The sequence below is a fragment of the Podarcis gaigeae genome (genome assembly GCF_964106915.1).
Source record: "Podarcis gaigeae genome assembly, chromosome: 2".
Classification (NCBI taxonomy): domain Eukaryota; kingdom Metazoa; phylum Chordata; class Lepidosauria; order Squamata; family Lacertidae; genus Podarcis; species Podarcis gaigeae.
Window position 1 is genome coordinate 24527480 of NC_139679.1, and position 22895 is coordinate 24550374.

Below are 22895 nucleotides of genomic sequence, written 5' to 3' on the forward strand. Positions count from 1 at the left end.
TTGAGAAATAGAAACCTATTATCCTTTTCTGAGCTATTGCAGATGCAACGCTGCCATACAGAATAGATTTGAAGCAGGCTTTAGGCTCGCATATAAACCCCCCACTCCAGCCTCCTCTTCTACACTCTTGCATTTGAACAAGACTAGGGTATGGCGTAATACGGACTAAGCCCACGGTGCTGTCAACTTCAAAACTTTGGTGTATGCTTGACAAAATTGGGAGGAATGCATAAGCCAAAGAATAACTGCTTTTCAACCCGCAGTTAAGTCTCGGGGGTCACTTAAAAACAGGAACTGAACAGAGCCCTGGAGTGTCACTATTGGCAGGTCAGCCATCTGAATTAGTTCTGCGTGTGTTGATTGAATCAACGGCACTCAGTTTTGCCACCGTTGATCCCTGAACTGGCTGGTTTGATGGGCGTTGTTGTATTACAAAACATATGAAGGGCATGCCTTAAACATTTCTGTTCCTGTTCCATCTGTATACTTGGGGCCAAGCACCTATAATATTTTCCTGTTTCTTCCCTTGCTTTGGTGCCCCCATGCCCGCATAGGGAGAGGTCTGACACTCCCAGTTTTCAAAATGCTAAACTCAGCAAGGATAAGTAAATCAAGATTGCTCTGTGTTTATATAAAATGCACACTCCATTTGATGTCTGTTGGTGAAATCCTGTTCATGACTTCTATTTTGGGACTTGCTATGAACTTCTATTTGGAGATATTCCTGCTCAGTCCATCTGGTACCATTTTTCTTTAACATAGCAAGACCATTGGCTTCCATTCATTTTAGACACAGTTTTTCCCCCTAACTAGGTTACCAGAAGGCATCATTTAATGGTTACAGTTAAATGAAATATGAAGCTTAGCAGCTGCATCTTTGTAATGCAGTCTTGCTTTCTATTAATATCAAACAAAAATAATCAAATATTTGTATTTTATTTAAATGCAATGTTAAAAGGCTGTTAGGTGGATAGGCTTATACATTATTACTACCTGTGTCTTTTTACTTGGCGAGATATCACACAAAGAAATATATTTACAATTATTTGTGGTTCTACTGATTTTAATTTTAAGGAACAGATGATTCAAGGCTAAAGTCCATCTGTGAAGGTTTCAAAAGATTTTCAAACAGCTGTTTAATAAGATTGAAAGAATATTTTAAAGCAAATCTTCAATGAAAGTTGTTGTCTACTATCATTAGGGGCCAATGTAGATGTAATGCTGTTGGTTTGTTAACTGTGGTTAAAAGACAGTAAGCTACCCTCTGGTATGTAACCCAGCCCACCGCTATAGTTGCTCTTCTCCAACAATATGAACTGAAGTCAAGGCTAACTAAAAGCTGTGCTTTTTTTCCCCTTTAAAAATGTTTTGGGGTACTCTCATTTTCCTACTCATATTGAAATACTGCCCCTCAATGAGGCCAAACTTAGATTCACAAAACCTTTAGGGGTATGCATCCCCATGCGTCTCCCCAGAAAAAAAGCACTGACTAAAAGTATCCTTAAACCAGGATCTGAAACCCATTTTAGCCTGTGGGAAGAGAGAGCATGAGTTCCAAATCCTGGCTTTCCTATATACTAACCAGATTGTTTACAGCTGTACCACTTCACTGCCATATATATCAGCCCATACATCATCTGGTTCAGAAGTGGACAACTTCACCCTTTTTACTGTAAGCCTGAGAGCAGGGAATGCCTTGCTTTTGTTGATCGGCAACCTGCTCCAAGAGCCTTTGTTTGACTGAAGTGTGGGGTAAAATTATTTCAATCGATTACTGTATTTTTCGCCCTATAGGACGCACTTTTCCCCTCCAAAAATGAAGGGGGAATGTGTGTGCGTCCCATGGGGCAAATGCAGGCTTCAGGAAGCTATCCGCAAGCCATGGGAGCCCGGCATGAAGTCGCGCAGCTCTCCCACAGCTTGCGAAGAGCTGCCTGCAGGCTTTGGGCTTCGCGCAGCTCTCAGCAAGCCATGGGAGAGCTGCACAACTTTGGGCAGATATCTGCAAGCCTGGGGAGACCGGCGTGACTTCCCGCCGGGCTCCCTAGGCTTGCGGATAGCAGTCTGTTCTGGGGGCTGGGGGAAGCTCGGGCTTCCCCCGCCCCAGCCCCGCGCCTGGGGGGTGAAATAATTTTTTTTCTTTATTTCCCCCCAATAAAACTAGGTGCGCCCTATGGGCCGGTGCGTCCTATGGGGCAAAAAAAATAAAACTGTAATTTGGATTCTGTTAGGGGCTGTGCTACTTGGGTTATGACTGACCTAGCCAGAAGTAAAACAGCAGCGGCAAATGGCACACAGTGGTATAAAAATCTCCCTTAAGGTTGCTCGGATGTGTAGGAAGGGAAGGGCTGCACAGGTTGGTGGCAGAGTGCATGATTTGCACGCTGGAAACTCCAACTTAAATCCCTGACATCTCCAAGTAGGGCTGGGAGAGAACTCTTCCAGAAACCCTGGAGAGCCACTGCTGGTCAGTGAAGACTGAGTTAAATGGGCCCAGTGGTCTGACTCCATATTGAGGTACCTTTAGTAGCAAGGGTGGGATGCAGGTGGTTCTGTGTCTAAACCACAGAGCCTAGGGCTTACTGATCAGAAGGTCAGCAGTTCAAATCCCTGCGACGGGGTGAGCTCCCATTGTTCGGTCCCTGCTCCTGCCCACCTAGCAGTTCGAAAGCACGTCAGAGTGCAAGTAGATAAATACTGGCGGGAAGATAAACGGCGTTTCCGTGCGCTGCTCTCGTTCGCCAGAAGCGGCTTAGTCATGCTGGCCACATGACCTGGAAGCTGTACACCGGCTCCCTCGGCCAATAAAGCAAGATGAGCGCCGCAACCCAAGAGTCGTCCGCGACTGGACCTAACAGTCAGGGGTCCCTTTACCTTTACCTTATTAGCGAGGGCAGTGAGGGCCAGTGAACCAAGGATACGTCTCCCAGAGAAACAACCAGACCAGGATCAACAGTTTTGAGAGGCAGGGAAGCTGCCAGTGAGGGAGCAGTCCTGCCATATTGGAAGAAGTGGGTGCAGCCTTGTAAACGTGAGTGGCAACTAGGCTGGGGTAAATGCCCTCGGAGGTAACTGAGGTAGGTCAGTGCCTCTAGACTTGCCACTCATCCACTATTGAGGTTTGTTGATTTGAAGTATGCTTGCTTGTGCAGTGGTACATTGGTTCCCGAACTCAATCTGTTCTGGAAGGCTGTTTGACTTCCAAAACATTCGCAAACCAAGGTGCGGCTTCTGATTGGCTGATTGGCCCCGGAAACAATGCCGACAGCTGAAACAGACGTTCGGCTTCCAAAAAAACGTTCGCAAACTGGAACACTTACTTCCGGGTTTGCAATGTTCAGGAGCTGATTTGTTCAGGAACCAAGCTGTTCGGGAACCAAGGTGCCACTATATTAGGTTACCAAATGAGTTTGCCATTTCAAAATGTGCCCGTTGACTTTTGAAAGTATACTCCCCCATTCATTTGTGCTAGTTATTTTGGGAGATTAAATGGATCCTCTGTTTTCACTGGAACTGTATATTTTTCCAAGTGTGCGTGCTTACAAAGATGTAAACAATACTGTTCATATTTATTTATCACATAGGTACCATGGACAGGATATCAGAGTAGGTTTGCAGTTGACCCTCGAATCATTACTCATCAAGCAGCCATGGCATATAATGTGAATATGTTACAAGCACATGGACGTGGGTCCCCTATACCCTATGGTCTTGGACATCACTCACCCGTTAGTATAGGGCAACAGCAGCTTCAACATTCAGATAAAGAGCAACTTGAACAAAATCGAAGCAGTAAGTTTTTGTTTTTTCAAATTCTTAAGCAGGGCAACGTGCTTCCGCCTTGGTACACTTCATTCTTAAATACTTTGCTAATTCTGGGGGACGTGGAATTTTCAGCTTTGCTTAAATATACTCCAATGAAGACTGGCATATAATACGGTGTCATATCTTATAGTTTATGGGAGGATGGCTGTCTAATGAATTAGTGTGGAAGGCTTTAAAGGGGGATTAGACAAATTGATGAAGGATAAGGCTATCAGTGGCCATTAACCCCCATGGATATGTTCTACCGGCACAGCCAGAAGCAATATGCTTCTGAATACCAGTTGCTGGAAATCACAGCAGAGAGGAGAGTGCTGTTGTGCTCAGATGCTGATTATGAGTTTCCCCTAGGCATCTGATTGGCCACTGTGAGAATAGGATGCCAACTAGTGGCCATTTGGCCTCACCCAGCAGTGTTTCTATGGTCTTTATCGCAGAGATGGAAGCAGCATTCACATTCTTTGTACAACGTCAGTGCCCTTTCCTCTGTCAGCTGCTCCCTACTGGAGGGAACCCAGGGAGTCAGCTGAAGTGGACCATCTCTGGTTCCCCACCCGTGTTCAAGTTTAAGCAGTTGCTATCCTTTTGTCCAGAAAGAACACTACAGTGGTAGCTTGGTTGTCGAATGGCTTGGCTGCCAAATAAAACGGCTCCCGAACACAGCAAACCTGGAAGTGAGTGTTCTGGTTTGCGAACCTTTTTCAGAAGCAGAATGTCCATTGTGGCTTCTCCGGCTTCCGATTGAGTGCAGGAAGCTCCTGCAGCCAATTGGAAGCCGCGCCTTGGTTTTTGAACAGATTAAGTTCCACAACCAAGGTACCACTGTATTCTTTCAGCAGCATCAAGGTGGTGTAAGATGGATCATCTTTTTATTATTATTTTCCAAGCTGCAACATGAAATAAATTTAGTGGCTCTATGTTCCCTTGCAGTACAACAGGGAAAGGAAAAATCAGCAAATGGTTGCAGGAAGGTGTCCCATGATATACAGGGTGAGCCTTGAAATCCTGTAGCAGGCCTTCAGCAGAAGTATAGCTGCTGCAATATACTCCTTAATCTTTTCTTACGGACAGGATCCATCAGCACCATTAGAGCAGTAATTAATTTAGCAATGCATATCATTCTCAGAATTGTAACCTAAGTATCTTTTCAGAGGCTTTTTTTTAGGACAATGGTATAAAAATGTCCCCAAATGTCAGATAATGGCCATGAATGATCACTGGGGTTATGATGTGCACATAGACGTCTGCATGCACAGGCGCTGCTGCCCTGTTCTGTGAGCTGGAAACATGAGCAGTGGGATTCTCTGTTGTTGTTGCATAATGTTCCCTGATCCCCGCATGTGTGCATCAGCCATTTGTTGGGGCATCAGAGGTGCCATGTGCACACCAGCGCCACTGGATTACAGTAGATACATTATTATGAAAATTGCATAAAGTAACCACTTCTAAATAAAAATGACAAATAGCGCTTGCCGTGCCCATGTTGGTAGCTCCATTGCCTTCAAAAATGCGGGCTTTGGCTCAGACTGGAAAAGCAAATCTGACACATCCATTTTGAAACAATAAGCACAAAACTCCATAATATCATTAGCATAAAATCTATTTCAGAGCAAGACAGCTTTTTAATGCTGAAGGACTCAGCGCTGTATCGAAATCGAAATTGCTCTGATTCCATTTGTGCTGTTAGGATGACTTCCCTTAAAGCTATGCAGTTCAGAAATCTGCCTCATTAAATCTCTGAAAAGCAGAGTTATCCATGTGTTGAGAGCTCAGGGTACTGAGGTGCATAACTGAAAAGCTTCCTGTATTCCCCAATATCATAGACATATGAGCTGTCACAGTGCTATGCCTGGCAAAGATGTTATTCAAAAGTTAATTGGACACTAACTAGTTCATGGATATAGTCAAGAGAAGAAACTTAATTTAGATTCATGAAAGCAAGGATAATTCCAGAAGCAAATATGACGTGCCATCCTTAATTTCTTCCATAGTAAGCTCCATAGTGGAAGAGGACAGAGTACACTGGAAAAATACATTTGAATGGGGAAGTTAAATTTCCTGAACTTTTAATAGTGTAGCTGGGGGAGAATAAAGGAAATATGTGAAATTCACTGAACACAATCTTCTGTCTCTCTGAAGAAAATGTCTGTCCCTGAACTCTGATTTGGGTTTGTCTGTGAAAGGTGCTAAATACCACCAATTTATTATAAATTAAGAAGCACAAGAGGCCTCTATTTTCACACAAGCCAGATTTAATCCTTTATTTACTCAATGTATCACCAAGCACCAAAGAACGAGCAATTAAACATCAAGGCTAGCTTTTCCTGCAGATGAAACTTAGCATTGTGAACTTTTAAAAATAATGTTTGAAGTCCTGAATAAAAGGTAAGCAGCTAGTTTAAAAGAGTTAAAGGTTTCAGAAGTGAAGGCGCTAGGGGCTGTTGCACTCAGGTCCTGCTTGCAGCCTTCGAATATGCATCTCCTTGGCCACTGTGAGAACAGGATGCTGCCTAGATGAGTCCTTTGCCTGATCCCAAAATGTACATATGATCATCTTGCAGCAGATTTTCTTACAGAGAAAGGAGCTGCAGTTGTGCACTTTCATGAATTCACTAATGCATGGACCTCTCTAGTTGGCATATCCTGGTCCGGAAGCGGCTGCAGCTGAAGTTGATAAAACAACTTCTGGCTGCTCCTGGCCTCTGCCTCCAGTAATAATCTAGAATCTAGAAATACCCCCAGATTCAGGACCTTCCTTTTCAGCAGGATTTCAGCTCTATCTAGGGCAGGCAATTGACCAATTTATCATGGCATGCAGGGTATGTTTAGAGTATTGCCTGGCAAGGAGAGGGCAGGAAAGTACAGCTTTGTTTGCTCACTGATAAAAGGATTTTTGAAAATCTTAAAATCAAAAAGATTTTAAAGGGAAAGCATCTACAAAAACTCGTCTTGAACAACTCATACTAATAATATTTTTTGCTCCTAAATCTACAAACAACTAGAATTTCAGCCTCCTCATTTCAAACCATGCTAAGAAATTAAACTGTTTTCTTAATATGATCTTACAAAGCATGGAAATCTTCAAGCAGTAAGAGAATGTGAAAACATTTTGTCTTTCCTATCTCTCTGTATTAAAGTTACAAGAGCCAGAGGCTTATGCTAATGAGTAAGTGCTACATAATTAGGAGAATGAGATAGTCATCTCTGTTCCAGCTCATGGAGAAATTGGGAAAAAAATTGACCTGAACTTTTCTTCAGTTTCTCAAATCCTCAACTGTGTAGTGGCTAGGGTTTTTAATAGGAACCATGTGTACATGGATGAAACAGGGATCACAGATGGTCTTCTTCGGGGATTCATGTACTGAAATGGGTCAAGCATATGACCCCAAAAGTTTTCTTAGCTTTTCTGAATTGTCACCTATGTGTTGTCTTATAAAATGCAAGTGCCCTATTTGTGTAAGGATAATTATGTTCTAGAATACGAAATACTGTATATGATTAATAGCAGCAGGAGAAGAATATAAAACACCGGAGTTCTTTAATGATTATCAGCTTCAGCAACAAGAGAAGATAAAATACCATCATTCCTTAATGTGTCCATGGGTGGGTATCATCTCATCTGAACTATGAAAATGCTTTAATTTTGTTTTTGGTAAGTAAGTATTTTATATATTTAGGTAAAAATGAACCTAGTGCTGGACCTGAACTCAATAAAATCCGGACGCCTGAGAAGAAACCCATGGAAGCCAAACAGGTGTGTGGTCTTTATTTTTCTTTCTTGTCTTCTTATATGGGCTACTAGTCATTTCCCATAACACATGAAGTGACAGAAAGGAGGTCATCCCAGATGAATCAATACACAGAAGAGGTGGGACACTAGGGATAACAAATCAGTAATGTGTTGAGTGTAGACTTCACTTTTGATGGCCGTAAGGTTCTTTCCATCCATGGAAGGCTTTTGATTCAACAGAGGAATTCTTGCATGGAGAATGGGCAGGTGACTCCTTTTTTCTAAGGAGAACTTCAGCATTTTATATAATACAGCCTACTTAATTGGCTGATCTATGTTTGAAAAAGTGGAATATTTCAGGATTCTCTCCCTTACAAAATTGGCCTTCCGTGCCTTACAGAATTTACATCAGATATATAATGAGTCCAGACTAGAAAGGCTTTGTAGGCCACTCTTTAAAACTTGCTAGCATTAAAAAAAGGTTAGCAAGAATTTTGACAGATGCTATTCTTTTAACTTTTCTGTGCTGTTATTTTTTATCTATGTTTTAGTTCCCTATTACTTAGTGCTGATTTTTTAAATTAAAAAACAACACTAAATCATGTCCGAAATATTTGTGCTTGCCCAACCACGAGACTTACTGATTTTAGAAGTAATTGGCAAATGCTCCTGCAGCTCTGCTCCCAATTTGCTCTGAAAGTTTGAGGGATCCTCTAGAACAGTCCAATGCCCTGAGCACGAGGCGCCTCTGATGGATCCAACTCACTTCCTCAAAGAGAAAGTGCCCATTCATTTGTGGAATAGTTGGTCTCTATCCAACCTAATGCAATATTTCAGTATTTTAATTAACCTTTCAACTTATAGAGCAAGTAAATACTCACACTTGTATGAGTAATTCAAATAAGCCTCATCTTCCCCAGCCCCCAGAAGAATATTGTCAGATGGAAATGGTGGGAGAATAGACTCTTAGGAACAAAGTCATTAACTGAGTGGGATGACCTAAAGCAAATTGTTTAAGCTTTGCAGATAAATAATTGCCTTTTGATTATATATTTGGTGCTTTTGTCTAAAAGCACAGGTAAAAAGCATGGAACCTGACAGTTGTTTGTCTTGTACTAAGTTAAATATGGATGTTAGGGAAGGAATCCAACATAGCGCTATGGCAATTCTTCACTCAGTGCAAACTTTTCAGTGAAGGATTCTGCTAGTGGGACAAGTTAGCTGAATACCGCCCATAGTTTAAACCTAGAAGGACACAACTGCCGCTGGTCTTTGTTACATATAATTACCATAGTAGCTATATATATATATATATATATATATATATATATATATATATATATGCAGGTTTTGGTGTCCTCGGGTGTCTTCCCGTGTAAAAGTTGGGGTGTCTAGGCGACGTTTCGACGAGGTCTCACTCGTCATCTTCAGGCTGGTGGTTTCGGCTTCTTGTTACTGGAACAGAGCGGGATCTCAATGTTTGAGTTCCTATAAATACTGTAGAGGGGGTGTGGTGTCTAGCCTCCAATGTTCTGGGCAGAGAGGAAGTTCCCAGGCTAGTGTGCCTTTTCTTCTTTTGTTCCTTAATTACTTGAGAGACACAAACCCAAACTTTGGCTCAGATATGTTGACGACACCTTTGTAATTTGGCCACACGGGAAGGAAAAACTGGATAGCTTCCTCACACATCTCAACAACTTACACCCCAAAATACAATTCACTATGGAAATAGAAGCCAACAACCAACTTCCCTTCCTTGACGTCCTAATCTACAAAAAACCTGATGGCTCCCTAGGACACACTATCTACCAGAAAAAAACACACACCAACCGCTACTTACATGCACAATCACACCACCACCCTGCACAAATAAACTCCGTAGCCAAGACTCTCATCTCCAGAACCAAACGCCTGGCTGACAAAGACCACTTGACAACTGAGTTACAGAATCTCTCAAATGTGTTAATTGCCAATGGATACCAGCAAAACAGGATTACGAAGCTAATCCAAAAGGAAACACCCCCCAAAAACCAAGACACAGAAGAAAACAATGGCATGGCCCTCCTTCCTTATATCAAGGGCACTACAGATAAAATTAGCAAAATCCTCCATAAACACAATATCAAAACAGCCTTTTGCACCAACCAAAAAATAGCCAATATCCTCAGAAACCCCAAGGATAAAATCCAGTTGGAAAACCAAGGGATCTATGAAATACCCTGCAAAGTCTGCCCAGCCACGTACATTGGACAAACAAACAGACGAATAAATGCACGTATCGCAGAACACAAGAATGCCGTCAAAAAAGAAGAAAAAACTTCCTCTCTTTTCCAACACATGAAAGAAACAGGACACGAAATTAATTTTGCAGATTCCAAATTGCTCTTTAACACGGAACATCACCACAAGAGAATAATCATGGAAGCCATCGAGATAGAGAAACACCCTCACAACATGAACAAGCGTGACGACACATCCCGCTTGCCAGACATCTGGAAATTAGCCCTCCCCACAAAAATTGACACCAGATCCAGAGGCACACAGAACGCCAACACCAATCAACCACACCAGACCCAAACCCAGACCCTCTCCACAGATGAATTACTGACACCATCCAGTAGCCAATCCATGGTGGCACCTCCGGATGCTGCACCCCCCTGCAATCCCTACACAGATCTGGCTGACACAAGCCACAAAACCACAGCTCGCCCCTATACACGAAGCCAAGCCAAAGCACAACTAAGTGCAATACAGCCATCTTCTCAGGAAAACTCTTCACAAAGTTCAAGAGGTCAAGACACAAAGACTTTAGCAACTAATCCACACCTAATGACCCACCTAAGTGGTACTCAAGATATCACTCAAGAAATCACTCAAGGTATCTCTCAAGTAATTAAGGAACAAAAGAAGAAAAGGCACACTAGCCTGGGAACTTCCTCTCTGCCCAGAACATTGGAGGCTAGACACCACACCCCCTCTACAGTATTTATAGGAACTCAAACATTGAGATCCCGCTCTGTTCCAGTAACAAGAAGCCGAAACCACCAGCCTGAAGATGACGAGTGAGACCTCGTCGAAACGTCGCCTAGACACCCCAACTTTTACACGGGAAGACACCCGAGGACACCAAAACCTGCATATATATATATATATATATATAAAATTAGCATAGAAAAATGTTCAGATTCACAAAATACATGTAGGCAGTTTCAAGTCAAGTAGAATTATCAGTGAAATGTGTTTTTAGTTACACAATAAAGAAGAGAATATATAAGTTTTACGGTGCTCTTTCTTCACTTACGACCTTGTTCTTCCCACCTTCGTTAGATTTCACATGCCTAATTCAGTGTGAAAGTAATTAAAGTGTTAAAAGTAATTTGCTTGGTACAGTCATACAGCTTGCAGGGATTTTGTTGGCTATGTTTTCTTAAATGATTTTTAACTCAAAGTAATTTGTGTAATTTTCTCCAGGTTGACTTAGAAGCAAATTCCCAAAATAGAAGCCCGGAGTTGCGTCCCAGCACTGCTTATCCTAATTCTAAATTTCACCGCAAAGATAATCTTAACCCCCGGCAGCTGAATCTTCACCTCACCCCTCCACATGCTCAGTACGCTGTTCCTAATCGCCACTTCCAGCACCTGCCCCAGATTCCAAGGCAGCCATACCCTTTACAACAACCGCAGAACCCTTTGAGTCAACAGCAAAATCATTTGTCTGAGCAGCAAAACCAAATGGATCCACAGCAGAACCAGATAGCCCAACAGCATAATCATTTAAATCAGCAGCCACTGCAGACACCCTCACAGCTTTCCCCAGCCTATCAAACGGGCCCCAACCAGTCATTCTTTAAAAACCCAGTCCCACACAGACCTCACTCCCCTGGTATAGACACTGTGATTTCAGAGCAGCACCCTCCATCTCTGTTACAAGAAGTCGGTAACCCTCTGAGACCCATTACGCAGCACAACCCAATGTTGCCGCCTCACTTGAACCACTTCCTTGAAGAGAATCCTCCAGGGATGCCTATAGGAGAGCAATTAGGTAGGTGTAACTGCCCCAAACGGGACACAATTGTTCTAAACTTGAAAACTATGCTTATGTTTGGGTTTGGGGTTCATTTGTTGTTTTCGGTAGCACTGTGAATTTCAGTGTCGTTCAGTACTGAGTTATCTCCCTTTCTGTCCAGAGAGGAAAAGACAGGAAAATCAGCCATGCTTGCGGAGCCTTTGCTTGAAGAGTTCTGTGGTGTTTGCATTTGAAACTCCTGATTGTGTTTTTCTGCTGTGCTAGGCACATTGATGCAAAGCCATGGGAAGGCAAGGGGGCCTTATCAGCAGCTGCACTCAGGTCCTGGAACTCATTCCTGAAGGAGAATGACCTTATCCCCTCACTACTGGCCACAAATGGGCCGTAAATGGTTGCTCTCATTCTCAAGTGATTTCAGTTGCTGTGGTTACACTATTTTTTATGAGCTTTGTGTGTATGTGGGTGTATTTTTAAATCTTAACTGTTCTACAGTTTTCGAGTACTTTGTTGTAGTTATCATTATTAGCCTACTCTTCTTTAAAATGGTTGAGTTATTGTTTGAACTTGCTGTGCTAGCTGCCTTGAGCTCACTGAGGAAAGGTGGATTATAAATGCTTCAAATCATGGGTGGAGAACCTTAGGCCCTGGGCCTCACGTGCCAAGCTTCTATATATGGACCTCCCCAGGTCACACCTCCTGCTGGTTCCGGTCTCCATCCCCCTTGAGTGTCTTTGCCTGTCTGAAATGTGTCCTTCTATTCTGCTCATGCCTGTTGCTTGCCTAGATGGAAGCTAGAGAGGGGTTTGTGTCTGTGTGTAGAATCTAGCCTACTGTGCAAAGGGGAAATTGACATTTATTGCTCCACCCACTAATTAAACCACATTTCCACATTTCAAATATAGCAAGTGGTTTAAAAATGTACTGCTTTTAAATAATCCATGAATAAAATAGACTGCAGTCAAAGTGCTTCAGCTAACACATACACCAGGGAAGGGTGGGAGAGAGTATGCTCATTTTGAACTTGCCCTGTGAGAGATTACTGTAAAATAAAGAGATGCTGAGACCCCTTTTGTACACCATGTTTGTAATATTATATTTTTGATTACTACTGTATATCAGATGTGTAGGATTTCATTTATGTAAACAGACACTCGGGTTCGGTGATATATTGATATATTGTCCCAAACTGGTTTGAAGTCCACATCGTATCGGTTACGTAATTTTTGACCTGGCAATATATCGCAAATCATGATGTGTGTGTGTGTGCTATGCAAACATCACAATGTGGGAAAAACCGTGAAGCCAGCCAATGCCTCTACATAGCTCCATTCTTATTTCAGACACTGTGATATATTGGCATATCACAATGCTGGTGATGTATCACAATGCTGAAAACCAGATATTGCCTTGCCCTAACAAGACACAGGGCAGGTAAGATATATTTCAGTGTAGTACTATGTCAAAGGTACAACAAGAAGCAAACTTGGTACCAAAGGTGTTTTGATATTGTTTGTACAATTGCCATATGATATTGTGAAATGAAGTTTTCTGACATAAGCATCTTCAGTACAGAAGCTGGGTAATTTTCCCCCAAAAAATGTTTTGCAGATCGTATTCATGGAAATTTAGCTTTGGAAACCTTAAGGCAACAGCAAGCAAGACTACAGCAATGGAATGAGCATAACGCCTATCTCAGTCAGGGCAATATTCCTTATTCTCACCATCACCATCCTCACTTATCCCACCTTTCTCAGCAGCCAATTGGATTGCATCAGCAGCCAGTTAGGGCAAACTGGAAACTTGCCAACAATGTAGAAGATGAAACTGAGGCAACGTATTCAAGGTAATTGTGGAAAGAATTCTCAAAGTGTAGCATTTAGGTGGAAATGGGACATGGACACTTTTCATTCTGCCCTAGAGGTGAAGGGGTCCACCTAGCCCATCCCATGCTACAAGGAGGTATCCAAGTTGTTCCTGGGATCCAGAAACTCTTAATTTTTAGGGTCCAGTTCTAGGAGGCTCATTTCAGGTGCCTAGCTTGAATGGGATTGACTTCAAAAAAAGGCTGAGAGTGCTGTGGCTCTCTTCACAAACATGGTTTTGACAGTGAGCACTTGAACCTTGAGCACTGGGGAGGGGCAAGGATTAAATAAGAATCAGACAGGGAGAAGAGTGATGTCTCAGTACAGTGGTACCTCGGTTTTTGAACATAATCCATTTCGGAAGTCCATTCCAATTCCGAAACATTCAAAAACCGAAAGCGGAATTCTCAGAACAGAAGCCTCAATACAGAAAATTCAAAATGGAAGCCGCATTTTCTGTTCGAGTTCCGAGGCACGTTCAAAAACCGAGACGTTAGAGTTCCGAAATGTTCTGCTACAGAGGCATTCAAAAACCAAGGTACCACTGTACACAGCATCAAGCCTGTCATTCTTTATAGTAGCATCCCAAATGTTCACATTAAGAATAATGGCGGTTCTTTTATGGCGTTGGATACTACAGTACAGTAGTAACATGTTAAAAGTCTCCTGGCACTGAAAACAATATATTGCTGAGATATTTCAGAATTTCTGCCATTTGCACATTATAAATAGTAGATAAGATAAGATTGAGATAGCTTTGCAGGCAGATGCCAACTACAACAACTTTGCAGGTCATTAAAGAAAGCATCAACTTCACTTGCCCTGTGAAAAGGAGCGTTGTTGAAATTTACTAGAATAATTTTTTTATTCGTAGCCTTTATGTCTCAAGAGCTTAGGCCAGGTAATATCAAACAGATGGGTTGACAATCCATAGAGGGTTTGCAAATTGAACCTTTGGAAGCAAAAAAAGGATAAACAAAGAGAAAGGGAATACTTGTTATGCATTTGTATACATAGAAAGCAAGCCAGTCTCTTACCATTCATACTCAGCTACAATCTGTATTTGGATTACCACTGCAGAGTCTGTACTTTTCTTCCCATAAAGCAACTGCACTATGTCCTCACCCCTTTTTATTTTATTTTATTTTAAAAAATCATGTTATGGTTCTAATTTTGGTTTTGGTAACATCCTTGGGAGTTTTCACAGAGTGAGTTGTTTCATGCTTCGTGTGAAAATCACTACCTCCAATGAAAGGTTGGATTTAGCAGCTGGATATGTTTTGTGGGGGCACTTTCAAACATGTGGTTTCTCATGTGAAAGTGGAGGTTGTGCTACTTCGTAGAAGTGTTGTATAACCCCAGCACAGACAGTTTGTATTGGCCTAAACATATTGCAGTTTTTCAGTTAAACAAGAAATGCCTTACAAGTTATTGTCTAGATTTCTAATGGTTCCACCCACTGCTTTAAGACCGTTTTTCTGCTTTTGATACTGTTTTTCTTTTTCATAGTTCAGAATTTCTGAAAAAAAGCTTTAAAAAACCTATGCACGCCCCCAGATCCGGGTCCAGATTTTTTGATAACTACATTTAAATGTAGATTGTATTGTGATTCTTGTACAGTGGTACCTCGGTTCTCGAACATAATCTGTTCCAGAAGCCCGTTTGGCTTCCGAAATGTTCGAAAACTGAGGCGTGGCTTCCCATTGGTTGCAAGAGCTTCTTGCAGTCAGCGGAAGTCATGTTGCACATTTGGGTTCCGAAAAATGCTAAAAAACGGAAGCATTTACTTCTGGGTTTTTGTCGTTCGAGAACTGAAACGTACGACAACGGAGGCGTTCTGGAACCGAGGTACCACTGTAATGCTGCCATTTCTCTTGAATGCGATAACATTTTACACTCCTTTCATTTCTAATCTGAACAATAATTATTTTCTTAACGTAGGCTCCAGGATTTTCTCCGAGAAATATCACACCGCGATCAACATGAAAGCAGGGACCTAGTTGAAATGCCGCCACCTCAGTCGAGACTTTTGCAATATAGACAAGTACAATCCAGAAGCCCACCAGCGCTCCCTTCCCCTTCGTGCAATTCAAACCACAGTGGCCACTTTCCTAACTTCTCAGAGAACAGAGACATTGAAGTATCTAACAATCCAGCATTTCAGCAGCATCTGCCTCAAATGTACAATCCCCCTTTCTCAATGCCATCGGAACACATAAACCCGCCTTCCCTGAAATACCTGCAGCCTGATGGATCATGGACTTACGCTAATCTACACCAGAGTCATCTAATGGGGCAAGGCTTTCATTACGGTATACCTCCATTGCCTCATAGATCGCAGCAGAACCCTTTTATCCAAATACAGAACCATCAGCACACAGTTGGTCAGGAACCATTCAACTCCCTCACTTCGCGAGCAGTGTCTGCTTCTTCGCTGCACAGCTTAGAAGAGGTACGTGGGCTGCCATGTTGGTCATGCTTGCTTCCTGTTTAGAGGTCTGTTTAGAATGAATAGTGAATAGATTTAATAGTAGCAAATGCAAGCTGATTAAAAAAAGGGTGTCAGTGTAATAGATGGCTTCAGGCAAGGTCTTGTATCATTTTCTGGATTCCACTGTTGAGGGTTTTATACCAGCTGCTGTCACTTTAATTTCATTATGAACAGTTACTATATTTTTATCGTTAATACACGTCTCCTAGGATTGCTGGATAGTGATTATTGTTTTCAGGTTATGAAAAGCTACCCTCACGTATACAATTTAATTTCTTTTTCCAATTTTGATTTTGGATATGTGTCTGGATGAATGAAACTTGTAGAAATTAGCAAAGTAATATCTTATTTATTAAGAGTATATGCATCGTACATTATTTCAAAGCAATTTACTATTTCAAAAGAATATCCAGATTTAATATAGCTCAAACCATTAAGGTAAAACAAAACAAATAAGAAAAGAATACCATCAGGACATGTTACTTGGGTCAATATCTTATTAGTGAGGATCAGCCCCCAGTTGGAATCATAAAGCACATCCCTTTGATCTGTGCATTCAAGCCCTAAATGAGCATGTCCTTGCGGCAAAATAAAACACATTTCTTTGGATAATGTATGATTAACAAATAAAAGTGAGGTTAGGTTCAAAGATGTACTTCTGCATTTGAAAGATCTTCGAGTCATGGAAGGACCATTTCACTGGAGCTCTGTGTAGAAAAGAGAAATTAAATTCAGATATATTCTTCTGGTCACATAAGGCTTGAGGAAGCATGAGAACTGTGACAGAACTTGCCTATTATAGCAATCTGCTTCTAGTGATAGAAGAATATTGATAGCTGTTTTCTTTTCCTCTTGCCTTCTTTGTATCCAACCCCCCCAGTGTGGTTGTTTTATTATTGACAGGCTCCCAACCCAAAACACAATGACAAAACACTCTTACTTGAAAGCAAGGAAAAGGTCTTTTATTCAAGCCAACAGCCTTAGAGGCTCTGCAGCCAACAAGGCCTAGAAATCAAGATTCCAAGGGTCATGAGCAAGGCAAGAGATTGATAACTGAATGGAAGCTGGCTATGACTACATAATTATATCTAGGAGCGTGCCAATGATGACCAGTTCAACTAGATTCCCCAGTATTATCCTTATTGTTCAGGTTCGGTAAAATTAATGTACCAGTTCTGTGCAGTGATGTTGCTACCACGGGAGGATTATGGGAGCCTCTAGTACAGTGGTACCTTGGTTCTCAAACTTAATCTATTCCGTAAGTCCGTTCGACTCCTGAAACCATTCGCAAACCAAGGTGCGGCTTCTGATTGGCTGCAAGAGCTTCCTGCACTCCAGCGGAAGCCGTGTTGGACGTTTGGCTTCCAAAAAAGTTTGAAAACCGTAACACTTACTTCCGGGTTGTTGGTGTTCGGGAGCCGATTCGTTCGTCAACTAAGCCGTTCGAGAACCAAGGTGTGACTGTACTCTATACTCTTCCCATTGCTCTTGCTTAGTTTGAGGGTGATGAATTGCAGCATGTGTGTTTTAGTATCTAGGAACTATGTGCTAATGAAGGTTGCGGAGGTTTTTCATGGACTTGGCATACACTGTAGAATGAGATGCTGTGCCATTATGATGAATTCTAATTGTGCTGATTAGAACCAAAGAAAATTATCAGGACCACAGCTTGTGATCATGAATGCCAGAACATCTCTGTGCTGTTTTGATGCCGAGTTATTATTATAACAACCTTAAATCTCTGTTTTGCACCTCATGTGGGGACTCCGCATCAGCCATAAAGGGGAAAAACATTTAAGATACATACTGATCTGGGCGAACTAGGAAAATAACTGCTACAAATCCTATTAATTTCAGGCTCTTTCAGAAACACAGTTGGGGACCAGGAAATTGCTGATTGACAGACATAGGAACAAATCTTCTGCACATAAATATTTATGTTTAGAATCAGGCTCTTCGAAATAAAAAAGACACTACTGTTGTCTTTTGGTTTTTTTGCCTTCTAATACAGTGGTACCTCGGGATGTGAACAGGATCCGTTCCGGAGCCCCGTTTGCATCCTGAATAGAACGTAAGATGCAACTGTGCATGCGCAGGTTGCGTTTTGCCGCTTCCGCGCATGCGCATGATGGCATTTTGAGCATATGCACATGCACGAGCGGTGAAACCCGGAAGTAACGCGCTCTGTTACTTCCAGGTTGCTACGGAGCGCAACCCGAAAGTGCTCAACTTGAGGCACATTCAACCCGAGGTATGACTGTACTCAAAAGCTTAGGTATTTTGATTCATAATAAAAGATCACTTTTTACAGAGACTGAAGTCACATTAGAAGGGCATTTTACTGCCAGTGATAGAACAGAAAGTGGCATCGTCCCTTCTTCCTAATCTACAAATGACCAGCCTATGGGCCACATGCAGCTCCCCCCTCCCTCCAATCCTGTGAGGCCCATTTGTTATACCCCAGGTGCCCATACCCACCAAATGTGCCACCATGTCTATAGTTGTTTCTTCTGGAACATCCTTAATATGTTTTCTTGCCCTTAATTTTCACCTATCAGCTGGTGCTTCATTTCTTGGATGAAATATACAGAAATTCTCCTATCTGAGAAATGAAGGGTTTGGAAGTTCCTCTACTTTCTCGTTCAGTTCAGTTCTTTCCCTAGGGCATTGTCACCTTGTGCCGGGAGGGAAGGCAAAAGACGTTTGGGATTTGAATGGAGATATTGCTAGAGATTAAAATCCCGTGTCCCTTCCCATTTTGAGATAGTCAAATGCATATACATTTTTAGGGAACTCTTTATTTATGTGAATAAACCCTTGGCAAGATAGGTCTGTAGAAATCTGTGTTAAAAGAATCCTCTGGTCCTGAAATGCTAGCTGCCCTGCACTTATTAAACTTTTTAGCTGAAGGCTTTCAGTCACATTCTAACTTACTTTAACAGATTAATGTGCAGATCTCACATAGTTTGCAATGAAAAGACTCTTTGAAGAAAAGATGCTAATTGTACACTTGCACATTGCAAGTTGTAAGTGTGATGCCCTTGAACGAAGTTTGGGAAACTACTGGCGTCATTGCTAGCTTTTCGGATTTTACAGAACAGGCCCCAGTTAACTAAATTTCCATGAAAAAGATATGCAGCATTTCTATTCCTCTGGCACTTGTTTTTAAAACGCTTATGATATCATTTTCCTATAAGCGTTTGGTATGGTATGGTATGGTATGGTATGGTATGGTATGGTATGGTATAGTATAGTATAGTATAGTATAGTATAGTATAGTATAGTATAGTATAGTATGAGTATCTTTAAATGCACTGATTCTTGCATCCCTCCCCTCTTCACTTCACTGAGCTTAGATCTACTTTTAAAGGATATTGACTAACTGCTATATCCAAAACATGGATCCTGGCACAGATAAAACAATGGTTAGTTTAACAAGCCAGCTGCATAATTTATTATTGGCTTGTAATGAAACTTAGAAGAGTTGTTCTAAGCTTGGATTCCTTGTTTGGATCTAATATTAAGCCAAGATTCTTTAAAACTGAAAATAAACTTTGGTGAAGTCCTGCTGTGCAGCAGCTGGAATGGGCAACGTGCTAGTCTGATGCGTCACTCAGACTTGCTGGGGCTCATCCAAGGAACACTAAACAGCAGTTTAGCATCACATGTAAACATGGCCTGTGTCTGTGTCTAGTTTTTTCTCTTATCTCTCTCGATAAAGAACCCAGTACTGAAGTGTTGATGGAATTTACATTTAAAACAGTTAAATCTGAATTCAGTCTGAATGTGCAGCTGATTTGTAAACCTGGTCTTGAATCCATAGTTCTCTTTAACCTTATCAAAGCCTATTGGATTCATTTGGCATAAAATCAATCAGTACACTACAGTGACCCAATAAAGGGGGGGGGGTGTCACTTGATAGTTCTAATAACTAAAAGGAAAGAACAAGAAGGCGCTCACCTTGGGTTAGAAAGATCCCACCACAACCATGAGGTAGTGTTCCGTAACTAGGGTGTCACCATGGAAAAGGCCCTCTTCCTTGTAACTTCTTGCTTCAGCTAACTAGGCGGGGAATCTGGAGAAGGCATCCAGTGAAGATCTTAAGGGCCGAGTAGGTATATATGAGAGCAGATGATCCTTCAGGCATTCTAGCAACAAGGGTTTAAAAGCACTTTGAAGTTGCCAATTGACTGAAAGCCAATGCAGATAACAAAGGCCTAGTGGAATGTGCTGTTATCGGCCAGTTTCCATTAATAATATCACACCCTTATTTTGGGCCAGATGAAATTTTTGGACTGTTTTCAAGACAGCCAAATTTCCCTGAATATGTGACGGGACACATTTGAAAACTGGCAATATTGTCTTGGATTCTAAGATAAATTAATGTAAGGAAATCCATGGAAGGAAAGTTTCCCATCATCATCTCCTCTCTGCAGCTACCTCTCCAAAAGCCATTTTGGAGGGTAGTTACCCTCTTGAACAATATGCTGGGTAACATTTACATTTGGAAACTACCACCAAATCATCAATCTTCAGGTAAACCTTAAAGAGGAATTACTAAAAAATAAAAATAAAAAAGGATGATTTGTTTCATGTTGCTCTAAGCTGACAAAACCACAAAGGAGATGAAAATGCTATGCAATCAAGTACATCAACCCATGTTACTTGAAAAACAAGGTGTCACAAGTTCATGAAATGTCACTGAAAATTAGCTAAGTATATTTTGAGCAAAAATATTCCCCTGTGCCCTCAGCTGCTATCTTATCCACAAACAACATCAAAGCAAAAACACATTTTATTTCTATGTTCCTTTTGCTTCCTTTACCTTCTCCTGTAGAACAGAGAAATGGCAGGGAAAGAAGCCTCTGTGTGGAAATGAAAAGCGTGTGCAAAACAAAATAATGCGTTTTGTTACGTTGTGTGCTTTGCGATACCTAGAAATTATTTTCATGGGATAAATTAAACCAGTATGGATGAGCCAAAACTGCCAAGAAAGTAGAAGGAAATTGCCACTGGCAGATACTTCCACGCAATTGCACCCTGGAGGGAAGTTGTAAAAGGCAAGCTTGGAAGTAGCAAAAAAGAATGGTTGCAAGACAAAGTGAGAGATTAGGAATCAATAAGTCATTGTCGAGGTTGTGGGGTGGAGATGAACACTGCAATGTGATACCTTGGGATTTAAATAAATGTTTTATTTCTGCCACCATTAATATTTAACCTTGAGAAATTTCAGTGGTATTTACTTGCATTCTGTCTGTTTTTGTACTATCACAAAACCAAATATTTAAATTAGCACTACTCTCAAGGTATTCCTGTTAAAGTGATTTCTGAATGTAAGTACTGAGTGAGAGGGTTTTTGAGTTTTTGGATTTGATATCCCACTTTATCACCACCCGAAGGAGTCTCAAAGCGGCTAACATTCTCCTTTGCCTTCCTCCCCCACAACAAACACTCTGTGAGGTGAGTGGGGCTGAGAGACTTTAGAGAAGTGTGACTAGCCCAAGGTCTCCCAGCAGCTGCATGTGGAGGAGCGGAGACGTGAACCCGGTTCACCAGATTACAAGTCTACCGCTCTTAACCACTACACCACACTGGCTCTCTGAGAGTCACAGAGGGTATTTGCCACAGGTTCCATGCAAGTGACCTCTCTTCTCCTCTTTGCTTTTCTTCTACGCAGTATGAACCAAGAGGACCAGGCAGGCCGTTGTACCAAAGAAGAATTTCATCTAGTTCAGCCCAGGCTTGTTCTGAAGATATAAATGCTCCTCAAGATAGCCTTGGACAGTGTAAAGAGCTTCAGGACCATAGTAACACATCTTCTTTCAATTATTCATCCCCTGAATTGTGGGTAAACTCCACCTCATCCCCATATCAGAACATTCCATGCAATGGTTCCAATAGAGCAGTCCCGCCAAGAGAACTCTTGGGTAAGTGATGCTTTCTCATCATTTTAAAGTATTAGTAATAATATTAATTGCAATAATTTTATTATTTATACCTGCCCATCTGACTAGGTTTCCTCAGCCACTCTGGGCAGCTCCCAACAGAATATTAAAAACACGATAAAACTTCAAACATTAAAAACTTCCCTAAACAGGACTGCCTTCAGATGTCTTCTAAAAGTCAGATAGTTGTTTTCCCCTTGACATCTGAAGGGAGGACATTCCACAGGGCAGGTGCAACTACTGAGAAGGCCCTCTCCTGAAATAATAATAATTTTATTAAACCAGCTCATTAAGAAGTTGCTGTATTATTTCGGGCCAGCAAAATATATTCTCAGAATAAAATGCATCAACTTCTTCTCTGCATTGAAAACTTACAGATGTTTTATCTTTGGGACCAATTTCATATTCCAAATATGGTATCCTGTCATTCGCTCTTTTGTAAGATGATTTGCTGCTTACTGAAGTGGATTAAATATTGTGCATTCCAGTACAGAAATAAGGCAGTGATGCACACAATTCAGGCCTGGGTTAGACCTAATGCCGAAACTGAACAGAAGCTTTAGGCGTATTCACCTTGTGCGCAAAGGAGAAGTGGAAGCAGGAGCGCATGTGTGCATAAAGAGAAAGATAGAAAATAAGATTCAGAAACATCCAATCCTTCATCTGTCTGTTTTTGGGGGACAGAAGGCGGGCAGGTGTGGAGGACTCCCTGGTCCTGAATGGGGTAACTGTGCCCCTGAAGGACCAGGTGCGCAGCCTGGGAGTCATTCTGTACTCACAGCTGTCCATGGAGGCGCAGGTCTATTCTGTGTCCAGGGCAGCTGTCTACCAGCTCCATCTGGTATGCAGGCTGAGACCCTACCTGCCTGCGGACTGTCTCACCAGAGTGGTGCATGCTCTGGTTATCTCCTGCTTGGACTACTGCAATGCGCTCTATGTGGGGCTACCTTTGAAGGTGACCTGGAAACTACAACTAATGCGGCAGCTAGACTGGTGACTGGGAGCGGCTGCCGAGACC

The 22895-nt window shown here is 41.8% G+C and overlaps 1 protein-coding gene across 6 annotated transcripts in view; it reads left to right on the forward strand.

Moving 5' to 3' along the window:
• HELZ (helicase with zinc finger) overlaps positions 1 to 22895 on the forward strand; it is a 120427-nt gene that overhangs the window by 89220 nt on the left and 8312 nt on the right. For all 6 annotated transcript variants that reach the window (XM_083727360.1, XM_083727358.1, XM_083727359.1 and 3 more), the window contains 6 exons: positions 3585 to 3792; positions 7500 to 7576; positions 11024 to 11594; positions 13188 to 13422; positions 15383 to 15893; positions 21610 to 21859. In XM_083727360.1, the coding sequence (XP_083583486.1) occupies positions 3585 to 3792; positions 7500 to 7576; positions 11024 to 11594; positions 13188 to 13422; positions 15383 to 15893; positions 21610 to 21859 (1852 nt within the window). The remainder of the gene's footprint in view (positions 1 to 3584; positions 3793 to 7499; positions 7577 to 11023; positions 11595 to 13187; positions 13423 to 15382; positions 15894 to 21609; positions 21860 to 22895) is intronic.